The sequence below is a fragment of the Strix aluco genome, chromosome 6 (assembly GCF_031877795.1).
Source record: "Strix aluco isolate bStrAlu1 chromosome 6, bStrAlu1.hap1, whole genome shotgun sequence".
NCBI lineage: Eukaryota > Metazoa > Chordata > Aves > Strigiformes > Strigidae > Strix > Strix aluco.
The window spans coordinates 19,656,193-19,675,350 of NC_133936.1; the positions used below are offsets into that span (position 1 = coordinate 19,656,193).

Consider the following 19,158-nt stretch of genomic DNA (forward strand, 5'->3'; position numbering starts at 1 on the left):
ACACTAGTTTTCTGAACGATTGCGTGTTTTCAGACCTCTACTTTTTTATCAGTGCTATTGTTTTTCCTTTGAACCTGTCATTTTCCTTTGTTTGTTTGAATTAACCACAGGATTGGAGGAGATTCTGACTGTTTTTAAAGAAGGCAAGAAAAAAAAGCAATCCTTAAAATGAGATTGTGTGGAGACACTGGTGTAATGCCTGAAATTTGAAATTTAAAATAGCCCATTAAGAATTAAGTTTGTAAGAACTTTAAGTAGATTGGACCCCACCAACAAGATTTTCTTTATATACCCAACTCCCCCTCCCCACTTCATGTGCTCGTTCTAATAACCTTTACCTTAATAAATCTTCCCTAGACACAAGTGAATTCAACAGTCATTAGAGTACAGCTTGAAAGTATTAATTAAAAACAACTAGACAAAACAATAAATTGACTATATTGTCAATACTGCTTTGGAGACATGTCTGTTTATTGTGAACTATTATGCAGGTAATATTTTACAAGAAAATATATTTCAAAACGTGTGATACCTACAATTCTACATCAGAATCTTTTATACCTGGAACAACTTTCATTATTAGAACAGGAGTTGCTAACACTTTTCTATTGTAAAGGGAAAAAATCCAAAATACAGAAGATAACTTTACAATGTGTAATTTTGGTTTAAATTTCAGGGGTACATTTCTGTACCTTTTGTACAATGTCTAGTACATTTAGATACTCTTACAGTACTGTGGTATTTCTTAATGTTGACTGACAGAGCATTTGGTGCAGTAACCTGCATATCAGAGACAGAAACATCCTAATTTGATCTAGGCAAGAACCAAGTTTCAGTAGGAGCCTGATCTGGAGAATAAGGAAGTGGATACGTTTGTGCTGGGTTTGATTACTGTTGATTCAATAAAGATTGATGCTCTTTTTCCTGAAGGATTTGTACATTTGTAAGAGATGAATTGCATCTGCGCTACAGCGTAGGCCACTTGGTGTTTTCAGTTCAGGATGTGTTTTTCTAAACCTAGGCATAATCTACAAAGTATTGAACTGTTTTATTACTGCCAGTATACCACTGCTTTGTTTGAAAACCAGCACTTTTTATAGTAGTTGCACGTATTCAGTATAACATATTTTACATCCTAATTTGTTTAATGGCATGCCAAAGCTGTTAATATCAATACTGGTGTTCTAAAATTTGTTACGCAATGACCTTTGGACTTGATGTGATTTAATTAAGCAATGTATGTTTACCCACTAAACCATTTACATAGGTTACTTCAGTTCATGCTCTTCCTTAAAAAAAGTTCCAAGAAGACTTTTTGTTGAGAAGTATTAAATGTTTAATTTCCTTTTGCGGTGGTGGATGTAGAATAGTCCATTTATCTTCATTAAGGCATATAGCTTTAAAACTTGTGGCTTTCTACTTGGGAGTTATGGATGCATGCCCTCACTTGTCAAGATAAATGTATTATACTGTAGTTTTCTCCCCTCCCAGTATGGATATTCAAGTTGTACTGTGGATTTGACCACAAGTAAGCAATTCTCTAAGGATAGACAAGGAAAATGCACATACTCCTAGGAATATATTTTCTAGAGCTAAAATTGACATTTTATAAATAATTTCCACGTTGCAAACTTCAAACTCACAATCACAGCAATTCAGTGATATGCATTTGGCATGAGTCAGTTTCAGTTCTTAGTGCTTTTCATTGGAAATGGCATAAAAAGTAAGATTTCTTTGAATTTTTTATGTTGTGGGCTTACAGGGGACAGAAGATGTTCTTCACTTGTAGTTGTCTAACAGTGCATGGCAGCATAAATAACGAAATGGTCATAAACCCGAGCTGCACTTCTCAGGTCACATGTTCCATTTCATTTTTAAAGAATCTAGAAACAAACTAAGCAGTTGATAACAGGTCAGTTGCAGGTGATAAAAGAGATTTTAGATGGGACATTACTTCTTTTTCCACACCTGGCATAACCACATTATATGCTTTGCAGAGTTGTCTTTAAGCACTGGTATGTTTGTTCATAAACATATGGCATAAACAATACATCACTATTTGAATTCTAAGGACACGATACATTTTTAAAGATTGTCAACACATGTCATAGATTCCTCACGGGAAAAAATATTGATGTTAAATTTTTTTTTTAATTTAAACAAAAAAGGCTGACATTTCTAACTGAAGTTTACCATTAAAATATAGCGCAAAACAGGACTGCTTGTTTCAATATTGTTTGTAGATTTGATATTGGAGGGATTTAAGAATCAAGTGTGTAAAGTACTCTTGAAATTCTCTTACAATTTTTTTTTTTTTTTGGTAAAAAATACCCCACAAAGTTATGAAGACTCTTTTAGAAAAAGTGGTGTTATATATGGCATTCACACTCTCTGAAGAAGGTAAAATAAGTCTGGCTACTAAGCATTCTAAATTTTAATCAAGCCATTATTTTTAATAACTATGTGCTATAAAAGGCCAGATTTTTATCTAGTTAGCAATTGAGGAGTCCAGCACTTGTCTTAAATTGTGAATAACTATGAATCATATTAATTATAGCTATCCTCAAATTTATTAAGTACACTGAACATAACTGCAAATTTTGTTTCTAAAAATACGTTATGCAGCCTCTCCTGTGGGTTGTTGACCCTGCGGAAATGCTTAAAAAATGCTGTATAGTTATTGTTTTTTAGATTATTATGCTTTTTGAAGCTAAGACAGATGTACAAAAAGATGCAGTTTTTATTTTGTATTGGCAGCTTCCAAATATTTAGTATCTATTTCCAAGAGCTGCAATTAGTAAAGCATCCATGGTACTGAAATCCACACATCCCACAAGCTAATTATATTTGCAAGGTCAGATTGAATACATATTTTCAGAAAAATAAAGGGTTATATAAATGTGTCTTCTACTTGGCTGTTATATCACAGTTTGTTGATCTGGAGTATAATGTGTACAATTCACAAATTTGTCTGATAACAGAAAGTGGTGTGTGATTGTGTTTATTTTACTAACCAGTATATTCACAGCAATCACTTCCAAATATCTCTCCAGTAAAGATGTGTTAATTACAAAACAGACAAGGTCTTCTATTATATTAAAGCTACTAACAAGAAGACAGCAGGAATCACACATGTAAATAGCATCATCAACCCCTATTTTAGTCCTCTGTTTTGATCTGTGAGTTGCGCATAGACCAAAGGTGCTATTAAAGACTCAGTATATGAAATAGGCAGCATTATATGAACAAAATTTATTCAACAAGAAAACAGACCTTTAACATGAATTTAACAAGCCTGAGAAATTATAAACTCTCATATGCTGCAGATTCATGCAGTGATAATAAACAAAAAAGGAAAGTAAGAGGTTTCCTTAAGCTAGCCAAACTGCTAATGGTTTTGTTATAAGCTGTCTGCTGTTGAAATGACCTCTGAAAAGTCTGAAGACACTTATACTACAAAAAATTAAATGGTCAGAGTGGTGAAAGAGTTACACTATGGAAGTGCATTTAAAAAAAAAAAATCTACCTTCATATTTCTGGAAAATATTCCAATGGCATAGACTTTTGTTTAACTTTGTTATGTCTTTACAGGAAGGGAATTTAGCATGAAGCTTGGAAACTGTAGTTTTTGCTAAAACAGTGAATGCTGCATTAGGTAATTTAAGTACGATGAAAGCTTAAAATTTTTGGATGAGAAATATTGACTTCTTACAACAAAAATCTAAGGAACTGAGTGGGTTTTTATGCTGCCTTTAATTAATCCTTAGAGGTTCTTTGTTCAAAATACTGTGTCTAAAGTTTCCATCATAGAATACGAGGTGACCATGTTGCTGTCATCTGATTGCATCATGCTGTACTTCAAAATACACAAATGTAGAGAGGAGACTTCAGCTTGTACACACCTCCAAGTGCTCACTGGGCTTTTTTCTTGAATCTTACTGTGGCATAATTAACACCTACTTCACCCATTGCTCATTAGTACACTGGACATTAATGAGTCAATTTGATTTGATATAATCCTCTAAAGGAGAGACTGATTTGTGTTCACTGTGAAAAAAGCAATTACATTTCATAGAAATGAATATGTAGGATTTATTGTTGTATTTATGTTTTTATTGCGTATTAGGTCTAAATTTAGCCTCCAGGTTGTTGAGCATGTTAGTTGCTTTAAGATGGTTGCTATAGTGATAGCAGCAAATTCCTTTAATCTTAGTGTAGTTAAAGTATTTAGTTACCATTGGTCGTCACAGTGCAACTGAGACGAGAAATATAATTCACATGCATACTTTTTGTACCCCTCTGAGATTGTAGAAATTGCCATTTTATCTCTTTCTAAAGCTTAATATTTGTGATTTGTGATTTTAATATTTCATACCACTTTCTGTTAGATTGATATTTGTTCTACTTAGGAAATACTTGCATTTCATTCCTTCAGGAGGACAGTTAGAGTGGGCAGTGCTTTCCCATGCAGGTATTACCTGAAACATAACGAAAATTACTTCTGGTCAGAATTAAGATGCTAGAGTAATGTTCAGTATCACTTAGAAATATTTTAGCAGCTAGTTCTCGTATTTTAATGTGAAATATATCCAAACATAGCCTTGAGAATACCAACTGAAATGTTGAATTTATTATCAAAACCAAGTTTAATCAGTTTTTTTATTTTGGGTTTTCTTTTTATTTTACATGACTCAAGTCCCAAAACAAATCCATGCTGGATAGTGCCATTTGTTCTTGGATAGGCTCAACCTTGTCTAGTGAAGTTCTCTGTTAAACTCGACTCTAGAAGCATAGCAGTTACTAAGTTATAAAGCAGCTCCATGTGATTATAGCATACAAGTTCATGTTTTTTGCTCCTCAAAGTAAATTTTTACTTGCTTGGGTTTTTTTCCCCTTTATCTAGATAGTCTCTAGAGAACTTGTGGTGTGGAATTTTCTTGCTTTGACTCTTTAATTTGTACTGCCTGTTTGTTGTGGTTGGGCATTTCCAGGTGTTCATAAATTAGAGCATCTGGTTAAAATGGAACACAGAGAGATATATTCAAAAGCTTGTCACAAGTGTTTGGATATAGAGAAAAATCTGAGAGTGATTAAAAACGAAAAAATACAATTATTTTGTATGTTACCATGAAGAATGTATATGTATATAGAAACTGTGTCAGATCTTTTTGAGAATTAAGGTTTTTTTAAATACAATTCCTTTTTTGTAGCATTAGTATCAATGGCATGCTTCTGCTGCATATTAAATCTGAATTGTATTTTGTTTTTATTATTGTTCGGAAAAAAATGTTACTGTCAACTCACTTTAATTGGGTCACAGCCTAACGTTTATATTAAATAAGATTCTTTTTTTGTACATTTCCTGCATGCAGTTTTAAGACATGACATGCAGATGGATCTGGCTAGTCATCTGAGAGTCCAGGCAATAGCCGTTAGTGGCACTGAGTCACTCAACATGATTGAAATAGTTGGGTCTCAAAAGTAAATATAACAGGTAATAAGTTATTAGGCTTTTTCAGTTTATACTTTGAGAAATTTTTTTTTGTTATAAATACTTGCCAATTTTATTTCCACATGAATGACTCCTAAAAAATTGCATGTGTATTTGGTTGTGAATATTTGTGTAAATAGGGAGGAAAATTCTAGAACAAGGTGGGAGACTCAATGTTGCTTTCTCTGCAGACTTCTGGTGACTGTGGTTGATTTCTTGTTTGTTCAACATAAAAGATCTGGTTCAGGTCTAATTCCTCAAAATATCAAACCAGCCATATAAATGCATCTGTTGTTGTCCAACTCGTAGTATGGAGAGGAAAGGTATAAAAATGATTGTAGAAAAGTTGTTAAAAGGAGATTTAAATTACTTTAATGAACTAGAATAACTCTTCAAACATATGCAGACAAGATGCCTGCAATGTATGCCTGGTACTATTTCTATGGATGTACAAGGCTGTACATGCACTGGTCCAGTTAAAAGACCGGGGCCTAAACGGGAAATCTTAACTTGCAATTACGAATCCATAATTTCAGGTACCCAGTAAGAGTGGGTTTGACTGTATTGTTGGTATGTTCTCAGTTGTCTCATCTCACATAGGTGTTGGATAGGGGTGTGGGGTTTTTTTTATGGGGCTATGAAATCCTATTTCCATAGATTTTCGTAGACAAATTCAGCACAGGACAGAATAAAAATCAGTGATGGTTTTACTTTATTTGCAATGAAAAAGCACTGAATACTACCTACTGTGTACCTTTAAATCATAAATGACCTTGGTTTTCTTTTACTCTATTTTTTACTCCTGAGCATGACACTGACAAGGACTTTTTAATCCATCAGACAGTTTATAGACCCTTTCGTAGTCACAAGAAGCAAAAAGCATCTGACTAGAAGGGAATACATGGGGCAAGTTCCTTGCTGGCTATAATTTTGTTGTCATTTCAAGTATTGTGGTAGTATAATTGATGTGACAGGACTGGGCTTTAAACTCGGTCCCTTAGCTTGTGCTCACTTTCAGTTTTAGACTCTCTCTGTCATTCATTTTGATTGGATGAGATTTAGGTGACAAACATATGCATACCTTTGAAGCTTAGAGTAAGTGTACATAAAAATTCAATGTTATATGATGATATTATGTATAAAAAACTTACAGCTCCATGGAAAAGGTAATAATTGGTGTCACCTTACAATACAAGGTAGTGTAGTGTGCTGATAGCATAGCCAGCAGGAGGCTCTTTTTTATTAATATTATAATTAAATGATTTTCTGGATAAAGGCCAAAACCAGATGAGAGTTGATTGTGCCTTGTCCACTGTTGCTTGGCACTATTAGATGCATTTTCTAAAAAGAATTGACTTGACATCTTGTTTTTACAGGTTGTTATTGATGCCTTCAGATTGATCAATGCTAATATGATGGTCTTGGGACATGAACCAAGACAAACAACTTCGAATCTGGGTCACTTAAACAAGCCATCTATCCAGGTAAAGCCAGTGTTGATAGTTCTGTAAATTGCAAGATTTATTCAGCATTTTTGGGGAAAGGTACCTAAGCTACAAATTGTTCTCTCTATAGCATTTCTCTGCATGCGTTTGTAATTGATACGATTCATCAGTGGGGTTACGTATGTAAAGGGTTTAAAAATTGAGCCCTAAATTAGCTACCTAAGTGTGAATTCGTGTATAAGTATGTACTGCAAAGGTTAAAGTACAGATTTATGGAAGTGCAAACTTTTAAAAGTGACAATTGATGTCATGCGATGCAAGATAGGTACTGTTTTCAGTACTGCAATTTAAAAACTATCTCTTATTAACAGCTCAGCTTTCCTAAAGATAAATTATTCTGAAGCAAATGATGGAAAAAGTTCCCTCTTCATTAATAATCTTGTCTTTCTACTGTATTCTTGTATAGGTTCTTGCTTAATGTGTAATCTAGATTTAACCTTGTATTGTGTTTTAAATAATTAATCTCTGATTTTTATATAATGCAGTAATTTGCTGAAAAAATTGTGGAGTAGGAAATTCAATGGGTAAATAGGATATTTGATTGGCTTCAACTGTAATGTTTCGAGTATGTTGTCTTATATTTCTTTGAAAGCATTTGTGAAACTTAGATATTCAAAATCTGATTTCTGAAGTTGATTTTCACTAGTAAGACATAAATGTTGGTCTTCAATGAAGCAAACCTTTATTTTGAGAAATAGTTTCTGTCCTGAAACAAGTATCCTCTGGAGTGATTAGTGTTTTTATCTGTGTCATTCTTCTGCCTCAATGTTTTTTCCCTTTTTCTCTCCAGAAAACTTCTTCCCCTTACTATACACTCTGAAACGTACGTGTACTTGCAACCATGATGCCTAATTCCTGCTCTTTTGATCTGTTACTTGAACAGTAAATGTAATATTTGCTAGATAAATGTCCAAGAAAAGGACTGTACACTAGTCACAGTAAAACTGAAATAAGGTCTAAACTTCTGTTGTAAGAGAGCCATCCTTTGGGAGTTGCTAGATCACTGTACCCCTATCTTTCTTTTTATTACTAATGCATTAAAACCCTTTACTATTTATAAAAATACTAGCCAAAAAAATCAGACTATTAAAGAGTCTGCTTCAGGAGGTTGTTGTTGTTTTGATTTTTTGAATCGTTAAAAACTGTGAACTATAATGAGTATGAAATAGGCAGCTAATACTCTTGATTGGATATAGGCAAGCCCATGCTTGCATGTTTCAGGGCTTTTTTAACTGAGCTTTTCTGGACCATGTGTAATGACCTCCCTTGTAAACCCCTGTAGTATTGTTCAACTTCGTTATTTTAAGATCACTGTCCCTACAGTGTGCATATTTTGGCCATGGGAGTTTTGGGTTTCTGTTGTTAGAGTGGGTATTTTTTGTTTGTGTTGGTTTTTTGCAAGTTGGCAGTGAGCTGTTGCAAATGTCACTGTTAAGCTAAAAATCATAGTTTAAAATGATACTCTGTTTTTAAAACTGCAAGGGTTCTTGCAGTGTTGTTTTGCTTTTATTCTAAGGTTGTGAATAAAATTCTGACCCAGTTGAGGTCAGCAGCAAACTTAATATTGATTTCGGCTGGGCTAGAAGCAAGGATTTGAAAACATTTCTCAAAATCTCAGGAATAAGAATAGTACATGGTTTGACTTCATTCCCTTTTTGTGGTTTTTCTTGTGTTTCCTTATCAGCAGCTGTTTTTACCTGCTCTTTGGGCATCTGATTTGTAAGGCTTGTTGGAATGACGGTTTCCATTTGAAACAAAACACACGAAGAACAAGCTTTGCTTTAAAGTGTTTTATAGGTTTTATTTTAACCTGTTGCAGTAGCTAAACTACAACTACTGTTCAGTTTTGAAGTGGAACAGCTGTTTATCTTTTACATTGCTTCACTCTTTAAAAGAGCAGTTTTGGAAGGGGAGAGGATAGTGGGGGAAGGCAAAGATGTTTGTCAAATTTTAGGAGCTTTAGAAAACTCCCTAAGCATCTACAACTGAGTTTAAACACAAACCACAAAATATCATATGCAATCATTTTGAGTGGGATAAGAAAATGACAGTGGAAACTACTTATTGCTAATAGTTTGAACCATAAATTACTTTATTGATGATAGAACCTGTATTTTACAATTTCAATTATAATAAGTGACACAAGTGAAGGTTATCTGTAACTGGTTCTTTTAAATGTAACCGTTCAAGTATTTGTATCTTTGTATATGTGTTTGCAAAAGAAATCTATTTAAAGTGTATGTATAAGAACATTTTCAACTTTCATACAGATAATTTCGGAATGCTGAAATACTAAGTTGCATAAGGTGCAAATACACATTAATTCTGTATAGCACTGAAGAATATATTTAAACATAAATAGGTGGAATGATTGGAACATAAGAAATATTTACCACTAATTATGTGTGATTTTATCATATTTCTAAGTGAAATATATAAAATTTTATTTGGAAAATAGACTATTTTAGTTGTGATGAGGATTTATCATAGAATTTTAACCCCTCACACCCCCCAAATATTAATCCAATTCACCCTTAAGGCATAAATATAAGAAAAAAAAAACGTAATGCACATGAGCAAAATAGAAGATACATGCGTATAGGTGTCACTTAACCTAATCTTAGTCAATCAGATTGTGATGTACAAGTTTAAGGACAAATTTGCAAAGGGCATAATTATAAGGAGAGAGTCTTTTTTTCATTTAAAGTTTTTTTAAAAAAATAGCTTTAATATCCAAGTTTAATTTGATGCGCAGTCTAACTGATACCTGACATGTTTAATCACTGCTTCAGCTACTCTCTCTTTGTATTGTACCTTAGAGAAGGAACTTGGGAGTGTTGGCAGTGATTGTAAATAAAGATAGCCAACATTCTTTTGTTTGCAATAGAAAGAGCCTTATATTTTAATAGAAATGATAACCAAATTTATTGAGGGAGGAAGGATTTGAGAGAAATATGTTTGTGCATATGTATCGGTCAAATGTTTGCAGGCAGTTACCACTTTTTCCTCTGATAGTTGTTACCGTGTGAAAAAATCCATGGTTTAGAAATAGAAAATGTAACTGTCAGTTAACAAACACTGAAAGAGAAATAGGAACAGGTATATTTACTTGATATGTACTTATAGTCTCTGTGTATTTGTTTCTTTGTGGTTTTCCTTTTATTTAAGTGATGTTTGAAGATGGCTGTATTTAACTCTTCCCTTCTAATATTTATTAATTTCAGAGGTGGGTAATTTTTATGCAAACTTTTCCCTGAATTTTACAGGCACTAATTCATGGACTAAACAGACATTACTATTCCATCACCATCAACTACAGGAAGAATGAACTAGAACAGAAGGTAATTGTTTCAGCTTTTATTCAGAGGACAAAGAACGTTATACAAACTATTTAAGATTTGGGGCAATATTCTGATTTCAGCTGCTGATACTTTCAGTAGGTGTGTTTTAACTCTCCTGGAGTAGATGGCTTCTCTTCCAGAAAGCACTTAAATGTGTAGTCATGATGATGAAACAAACCTTCCAAAACCACATTCTATTATTCATATAAATAGTTTGACATCTTTTTTGTCCACATTTTTATGGGAAGTCTTCATGCTGTTTTCTGCACTTAACAGGTTTGTGCAAAGTTTCAAGTTGTCAGTGATGAAGCTAAAAGACATACTAGCTGCCTTAGGTTTTCACAGGCTGAAATTCCTGAAGCTATAAGACGGTATTTTCCAAAATGGAATTCTATAACTAAGGAATCTCAAATTTTTATTGGCTATAATCACTTTGACAGAAGGGGCTTCCAGTTGGTATGAATGGAGCTGCCCAAGACTTCACTGAATATCAGAAAGTTGTGATGTCATACATTTACAGAAAAAATGTTGTTCAGTTACTGACAAAATATTGTCACTTTTGTATCAAACTTTCTCAGTTACCAGTAAAATCTAGCTTGACATCTCAACCAAGAAACAAACCGAAAGAAGAAAAAAAGCTTATTTCTCATCTTACAGAAGTTAATTCTTGAAAAGCCAGATTCTGTCCTCAGTTATGCCTATGTATGTTCGTGGTCTTTTTAGGGTTATAAATTGATGTCAGAGTTAGAGTTCATGATGAAATGGTCAGAATAGTTTTCTCATTAATTTTGACTTTTAGAGGGCTAGAAGTAATTAAAAAAGTGAATAATGGAAGAATGTGCATGCAGATGGGGGAGTTTAAAAGAATTTGTGAAATGCATAACCCTTTTTAGGATGGTATCAGGCATCCAAGACCTCAGTGTTACTGAAAAGAGTAACTGATTCAACAAAACCAGTTCTCAGGAAATGTCCATGAAGCTTTTGGAGGTTATTGTTTCCATTCAAATACAACAGTGTGGCCAATCCAGTCTTTTCTGAAGTTCCCAGTGTGTATTTTCTTTACTGTCTTGACATATGTGAGTTACTACCTTTGCAAGTAGGAGAATAATCTTGACCGAGTTAGTTGCTGCCTCACAGATTAAAGTTTCCCTATCTCCACACATCTTTGATAAGACAGGTTCATGCATATCTCAAACCCCTCTCATGGTGGTGCTGATCCGTTATCTCCATCTGTAGTAAGAAGAGTACATGCTTCATGTATTAGATGAGGAGCCCATCACACTAAACCATAATTTTAAAATCCGGATAGCCTAGCTAAACTGTCCATATGCAGTTTGCCTTCAACTCTTTCTGTTAGTAACTAAGATCTTGCTGATGAAAATTATGACACAAACTTTCAACTTGGTTCCTATGTTCCAAAGCTGGGTTTCTTTGGAAGCTGTACACAGGATGAAACAGGCACTTTTGTTCAGGTGATAGCAATTACAGGGCTTACAGGTTCTCAAAGATGTAGTAAATGTTTGCAAATTGAAGGCAAGCTGGAACTGTTTGCTGAAAGGGTCCTCTCTACAGTCCTCAAGTGTGCAGAAGATCCACAAAATATACTTTTTTTTCATGAAAATCAGGAAATTGCCTTTGTAGTTATTCCTTCACTCTTTCAGGAACGACATCAGAGTGTCAAGCAAAACATTTCAGATATTTCTAATAGTCCCTGCATTTATCACCATCAAAACTCTGCATCACTTTATCATGTTGTTTTTAGGGCTGTTTACTTTATACAAGGACAAACACACAAGTCATGCTTTGGCTTTTGAAGTTCGTCGCAACTGTGGCAGCTGCCTGCATACAGTTCAGGATAATCAGTGAGGCCTAAATAACTACTTCATACATTTAATCTAAGCATTAAAATATTTTTCAGCTTCATCAGAGGCCAGAAGCTTCAACCATTCCTTATTTGGCAGTTAAAATATTCACCTTTCTCTTAGCTCTCCTACAATGCAGTTGTGCATTTTCACCCTACAGTAAAAATAAAAAATTACAAAAGAAAAACCTAAGTATTCCTGTCAAAGTAAGTGTGGCCCTGGTTTACATGCCTCATTTTCATATTTAGGGTTCAAGAAGTTTGATCTTGAAAAACTTATGCAAAATCTATTGTGTGTTCTAGCAGAATAGTTGATTATTGTATTCAAAGATTGTAAGATCAATACATTTTTTATTACATTCTTACTCTTATAAATTCTTTTTCTGACAAAGAGATCTTCATAGTATTATGAATGTATTTTATAATGAACGCTCTAAAGAGGTTTTGTTTTGCAGATGTTGCTAAATTTGCATAAGAAGAGTTGGATGGAAGGTTTGACACTTCAGGACTACAGTGAACATTGCAAACTCAATGAAACAGTAGTGAAGGAGATGTTAGAATTAGCTAAAAATTACAACAAGGTATACATATCCCATAACAATAGTATAACTGTAGCTGTGTTTATGAAGTGAAGACATGTATTACTTAATTTCAGAAGTTGATTATCAAGCCTTACTCGGAAAGACTTGTAAAGGACTAGACTATAATAACAAAATGATTGTTGCAGGAACTCTTCTGGACCTTGGTGTTTATTTGATTTGTATAATATGTTTTCAGCAAAGAGTTTCTTGGGATTTGGTTAAATTAGGCACAAGTGTGGCTTTAATGGCCTTGTGGAGACTGTGTTTCATATTAATCAACTTTGTATTATTTCCATGTAAAGTTGCCTATTAGCTCTTGGCTTTGCTGCCTGACACTTTGCCCTGAACTAACAAAGTGTTTAATTACATGTTTTCCTTTGAAATTTGAGTAATCACATCGATTTTGTATTTTTGGTGAATAGAATATAAGGTTCCTGTAGATCAAAATAAGCTCCTGATTGTATTCTTCAGTCAAGGACTACTTGACCAGTATATCAGAATAAAGGTTATTTATCTGTATCATTCCAGTAGATGGGTACTAAGTATTTAGAATACATTCTAGAGCCTAATTCAGTGTTCTTTTTAGGTTAAAACGTTATTATTGGTGTTGTAAGAAAGAGGAATCAGTTCTTTGTACTGTTTAAATACTGTCAGTTACACTTAGTAATATTTTTTTATAAATACTAGATCTCAACAAGCATCCTCTGAGTAGTAAGCATGTCATTCTTGATGAGTGCTATTTTTTTAACTTCTAAAGTACTTAAAAACAAAATTCAATATTATGTTCACTACTTAAGTTAGTGGATTTACTTTATAAAGACACTGTGTTTGAAACCAATGGAACATTTATAAAATATGTATTAAAATAAGTGACTTTAAACAGTATAAAAATTTATTGAGATCAAACCTCCAGTAGCTGAAACAATGAAGGTAACATTGGTTCTGCTTTTCTAGGTTAACTATCTTCAATTATCTTTAAGCATTGATACCGCTCATTTAAGATTTTTGCTTAAAAACAGTTTTGTAAATATCTGACAATAAAACCATTCATGAGTATTTGCCTTGATCTTTTGCACTAACACTTAGTAATTAAAGCCACGTCTGCTGAAAAGCTGAAGTACCTTTCCTTTTGACTTTCTGAAATGTGTTGCTGTTTGATTTTTTTTTTCTTTTTTTTTTTTTTTTTGAGAAAGAGAATTATATTTTGAGAATCTTGTGGCTTGGGAAAAAAGTAAATGAAATCTGAAACACTGACCTTTTCTCTGTTTCTTTCACAGGCTGTTGAAGAAGAAGATAAGATGACACCTGAACAGCTGGCAATAAAAAATGTTGGCAAGCAGGTGAGGTGTGATGAATTAGAGTGAGGTGGAATGATACGCTTCGTTCATTCTAAATATTAATTTTTTTACATGTGCGTAGGTGATTTTAGTTCTACGTGCAAGATATTCTTAATGCTCAAAAATATGAGTTTATTTTTGTTGAAGATTGTTGTGTAAGGAACAAGGCTTTTGGCTATAGGTCATGGGCAGAATATGTGTGAGTTTCATTCTACGTGTGTTTTGTATTACATAGTAAGGAGCAGTGTTGAGATTTGCTAGTTTTTCTTTTCTTGTTTTTTTAAACTTCTTTTCAAGAAAGGCATAAATATATCCAAGTCTCTGTCAGAGAGGCCAAAACTGTGGAGACTTTCAAAAAATAGTAATAATTGAAAAAAGTGGGAGTGTTGGTTATACATTATCTTGGCTAAAGAGCCACCTCACCCCTATCCTCAGTTCATGATCACACTGACAGTGCTTAGCTCCAATACACACGTATGGAAGTAAGCTGTGTTGCTTTGTATTGCAGTTGAAAGAAGGCAGTTTAGGACCACAGCTGAAACTGAAAACACCCACTCAATTCATTCTATCCCTTTGCAATGTCAGGGTATAACGTCTTTATAGAAGACTCGACGGAAAACTATTTCTACATTAGATTTCAACATAAAGGTTAAGAAAATGTGCTTTGGTGAGGGAGAGCAAAACAAGTTTGTAAGAGGTGGTGTTCAAATTCAAGAAGGGCAGTGGAAACAAGAAATAGCTTTAAAAATATCCAGTGTGTCCTTAAAGAACCAGTATTTACTGTATTGCTAGTAGCAGTAGAAGAATTTAAAAGATTCTGGATTGCTCTTATGTGTCAGCTTCTAGCAGCTATGTCATAACACATCTGCACTATTGTTCAGTCACTCGTGTATTTCTGTAGCGTTCAGAACAATGGAGTTTATGCACACCTACACATACATAAATATATATATAAAAACATGTAAAAAGGGTTGTATTTTAAGGGTTATGATGTCATCTCAAACAGAATTTGAGCTTCACTAGTTGTTTAAATCATTGTGCGTACGTGAAAAAAAACCTATTTTTATATAGTTCTTTAAAAAGAATTTTTTTCCTGATAAAATTATTGTGTTTTCTTTAAATTATAAAATGGTTCAGTTAAGTAATTTCCATGTGCTTTTTTATGCAACTTACATAAAAACCTTTGTAAACGAACAGCTGCTCACAATAGGGATATTATGTTGTTAGGTCGCATAATTTGCTAGGAACAGAGAGAATATTGGAGAACTGTATGATCTTTGAAAATGAGGTATTTAAGAAAGATTTTCTAGTACACTTTTACATAAACTTAGATGGGTTCGTTACATTTTGACAATAATTCATTTTTGAAAAGTTAAAATTCCCACGTGATTGTCTTCAGTATTTTAATTTATTTACACACAAAAATGCTACAATAATACCACAGTAAAGTTTAGAGATGGTTTTTAAATATGCCTAATAATTTTTCAGTATTTGGAGATTAATTACTTAATCTCAGTTCTGAAACTGAAGAAGTGCATGAGTGTGGTTTTCAACCAGAAATAATCTTATTGTTCTATGCAGATGCCCACAAATGCCCACATCAATTGAGTAATAGTGTGTGGGGATGTGTATTTTCAGAATGCTGCTCAGGCTTAATGTTCAATTTTTCAGAATATTTGAACATAGCATTGTGGTTTTTTCATTTTTTTTATGGATATAAATATGCTTATTTTCTTGCAGTCAACACAACTATTCAAAGACTGTGTTAGATCAGGTTTGGGTCTTTACAGGATTAAAACACATTTGTGCAAAGATCTGTAAACAAATTGCAATGTACCAGAACTAAGATTAAAATATTGGCCTTGGTGAGATGTATAGTAAATTTCACATATTGTGTGTTGTCCCTAAAACTCACAGCTGTCATGGTTACTCTTCAGATGCTGGATAGAAATGTATTTCCTAAACCTGTCCTCAACTTATCTGAGTGATAGTGTGGACTAATAAAATCTTACTCATGGAAATTCAGTCATTTGTTAGGTCTTGTTAGAATGCAAAATTTAGGAGCATTACTGGCCTGTGTTCCTTAACTCACAGTCACCTTAAATAGACCTGAAGTAAATTAAATCCTTCAGAGATGTGTTCCAGTCATTTCTCTCATGGCATCCTTTGTATTTCAGGACCCCAAACGTCATTTAGAAGAGCATGTGGATGTGCTGATGACCTCAAACATTGTCCAGTGTTTAGCTGCTATGTTGGATACAGTCGTATTTAAATAACTGATTCACTGTTTGTGATGCTTTCTGTGTATATTTGTTTATTGTTTCTAATACTCACAAAACAGAGACTGTTGAGGCTATATTTGATTAAACAGAGACATCTGACTTCATTTGCAATGTAAGTGCAGCACTGTAACACCTTTCAGTCTTTAATTGTGCAGTTGCTTCAGTTTCTTTATGTCAGGGTCTTTACAGATTCCAAAGCATTCAAGAACACAATGTGGGAAAATATGTATTACATTTTCATTTAATATTTGGGGAAAAAAAAAAATCAGTAGTACATATATATTTTGATTGTTGCAACATAATAAAAATACATTTACAAACCTGTCTTAAGTTCTGGAAGGCCTTTTTTGAGAAAGGATGATGGGAATTAACAGTGTAGGAAAAGTATTGGTAAAGGTTTATTTCTACCCACTGTAAAACTACTGAGACTTTAATTTCTGGGACAGCAAAAATTCTCTAATGAAATTTGGCTCCCATTGATTACCAGATACTCTCATTGAGATTAAGAAAAAATATTTAAAAATTTGTAGTAGAGCTGAATTCTGAGAATGTACAAAAACCAAAATGCTGAAGATTCCCAGCTGATTCCTTTTCCATATTATTCAACCCTAATATCCACAGAAGACAACTGACCTTAAGAAAATGAATTCAGTTATGCTGATAACTGAATCACACAACTCTCACAAGCAGTGTCATAAATAGCAGTATTCTGAGAATAAACATTAAAGTGATAGAGGCTGTTCTAGGTTATATGAACCCTCCCTCCTGCGAAAGAGAACGTACATAAGATGTCCATATATATAAATATAGGGAAAGAGTCCCAACTACAATATGATATTTAAAACCGTTTCCACTGACTAGAGAGGGAAACACTCGCAGGAAGGCAGGTGGGTTGGCTGCTTGGTTTTAAGCAGGCAAGCCCAAATAACTAGGTTTGGGGAGTGACTTTGGGTTTTGGGCAGGAGTCTGGTTGGGTTTTTTGCTTTGTTGTTTTTTAAGTATTGGATGGTACTTGGGCTGATTTGGTTCTTTTGTCTGGGCAGAAGTGTTCTCTTTCTGTGTCACTCAATATTTTGTTTACTTTTTTTAAAAAAAAAATAAATGGCAACAGTTGTGGCAGACATATATTTTAAAACTCAATACATCTTTTTGTGTTGAAGATTATTTTTTTAAATTTATTTGGCTTCTTGCATATTAAAGAAATAGCCTATAAAATTGTCTTATTTTTCACTTTGTGCCCAGTAATTTTCTATTTACTTATTACCATTCAAAGGTTTTTCTTTTGTTTGGAATTTCTTATTTAGGCCTTTTAATATACTATTTTAGAATAACACTCTCTCAAAGTATATTTAGCATGCACTTACTTCAGAGGGAAACATGCAGATTTTTGCAGCTGCCCTCCTTATGGCCTTCCCTCTGCCCCCACAGTAGGCAGTAGAATATCAGACTGGGAAAATGGAGACATACCAAACTACATTTGCCTGCATATAGTTAAATGGAAGTGCTTTCTGGCAATTTGCACTAAAAACCTGCCTATCATCGAGGAGGGCTGTATTTGGGCCTTGCCGTTGTCCAATGTGTGCACCCCAGGGTGAGATGGGGCAGGAGCTGATGGGGGGACCTGCCCCAGGGCTCATCTGCCAGCGGGGCTCTGCATCCCTGCCGCTATCTACTCCCACACACACGTGTAACACCACGAGGGAGACATAGTTTGGCAGGTCGTGGGTAACATGGCACTGCAGAACAGGAGAGGAGCTATCGCAGTGCTGCAGTGTATACATGCGTGAAAGGCCGGTGTAAGCAGGGAGACAAACCAGGGAGTCTTGCATATTCTACATTAATTTTGACAAATGTACATCGTGCAGAGGGTAGCTGAAGGGAGTCTGTTGGAGAGGGAGATCTGTAGTATGAGCTTGTGCTGTGGTACCCTGCTTTCTATCCACTCCTCAGTTTGACTTGGAGGCACAATTCTCCCTTTACTAAGATGTTTCATTAATAATCAAAAGGCTTTTTCGGGGCATCTTTCCTCATTTTTGTCCAGTGCTTTAGGAGCTGCACAGCGGATTTGGAAGAACGTGTGCATGCGGTAACCTGAAAAGCAGCAGCCCATATACCATCTTGGAGGAAGAAAGAGGTTTTCAAGCAGCCGCCTTCTGAGCCTCCAGCCGCAGTGGAGCAGACCTTCATTAGCAGCTTGACCCCTCGTCACCTGTCAGCACGAAGGACGGGCATATTGTATTAGCAAACCTCTCTCCTTCTTTCTGTGACGATTCTATAACACCACCTGCCATTGCATATCCCCCTATTATACCAGTTTAGGAGTTGTGCACGGAAGATTTTTGGCATATATTAGCACTTCCATGTGATTGGCAGTATACCACTGAATTCATTGCAGCTCTGCATCTATATGGGTGTAGCTCTGTAATTCAGGGCAGCGTTTCCCAGGGTTTATCTCTGTTTCAACTCATCTCCTGCCTATATAAGTCCATTACCTTTCTGCTGGTTTCGAGCAGGGAAAGGGAGGGGTGAGCACACTGGCGAAACAAGTATTGGAAACATTAGTTAGGACTGATACTAATAAAACTATTTTCTTAGCACTGAAAGGGGAAGCTGTGGGATGGAAAGTTGCACGCGCTGTACCACCCGACTGCAAGTAAAACAGTGAACTGCTTGCTTTTTGCTTCATAAATTATTAGAATAATTTCCTTGCAGAGTGTGCGTATGCTGGCTTCTATGAAACACCAAATAACCGAACTAGCT

At 34.6% G+C, this 19,158-nt stretch overlaps 1 protein-coding gene across 2 annotated transcripts in view; it reads left to right on the forward strand.

The window, feature by feature from the left end:
- The window catches only part of PSMD14 (proteasome 26S subunit, non-ATPase 14), a 48,475-nt gene extending 31,752 nt beyond the window's left edge, over positions 1–16,723 (forward strand). For both annotated transcript variants that reach the window (XM_074828967.1, XM_074828969.1), the window contains exons 8-12: positions 6,868–6,975; positions 10,263–10,337; positions 12,654–12,779; positions 14,057–14,119; positions 16,294–16,723. In XM_074828967.1, coding sequence (XP_074685068.1) covers positions 6,868–6,975; positions 10,263–10,337; positions 12,654–12,779; positions 14,057–14,119; positions 16,294–16,392 — 471 coding nt within the window. In that variant the 3' untranslated portion in view covers positions 16,393–16,723. The remainder of the gene's footprint in view (positions 1–6,867; positions 6,976–10,262; positions 10,338–12,653; positions 12,780–14,056; positions 14,120–16,293) is intronic.
- Positions 16,724–19,158: the final 2,435 nt, after the last annotated feature.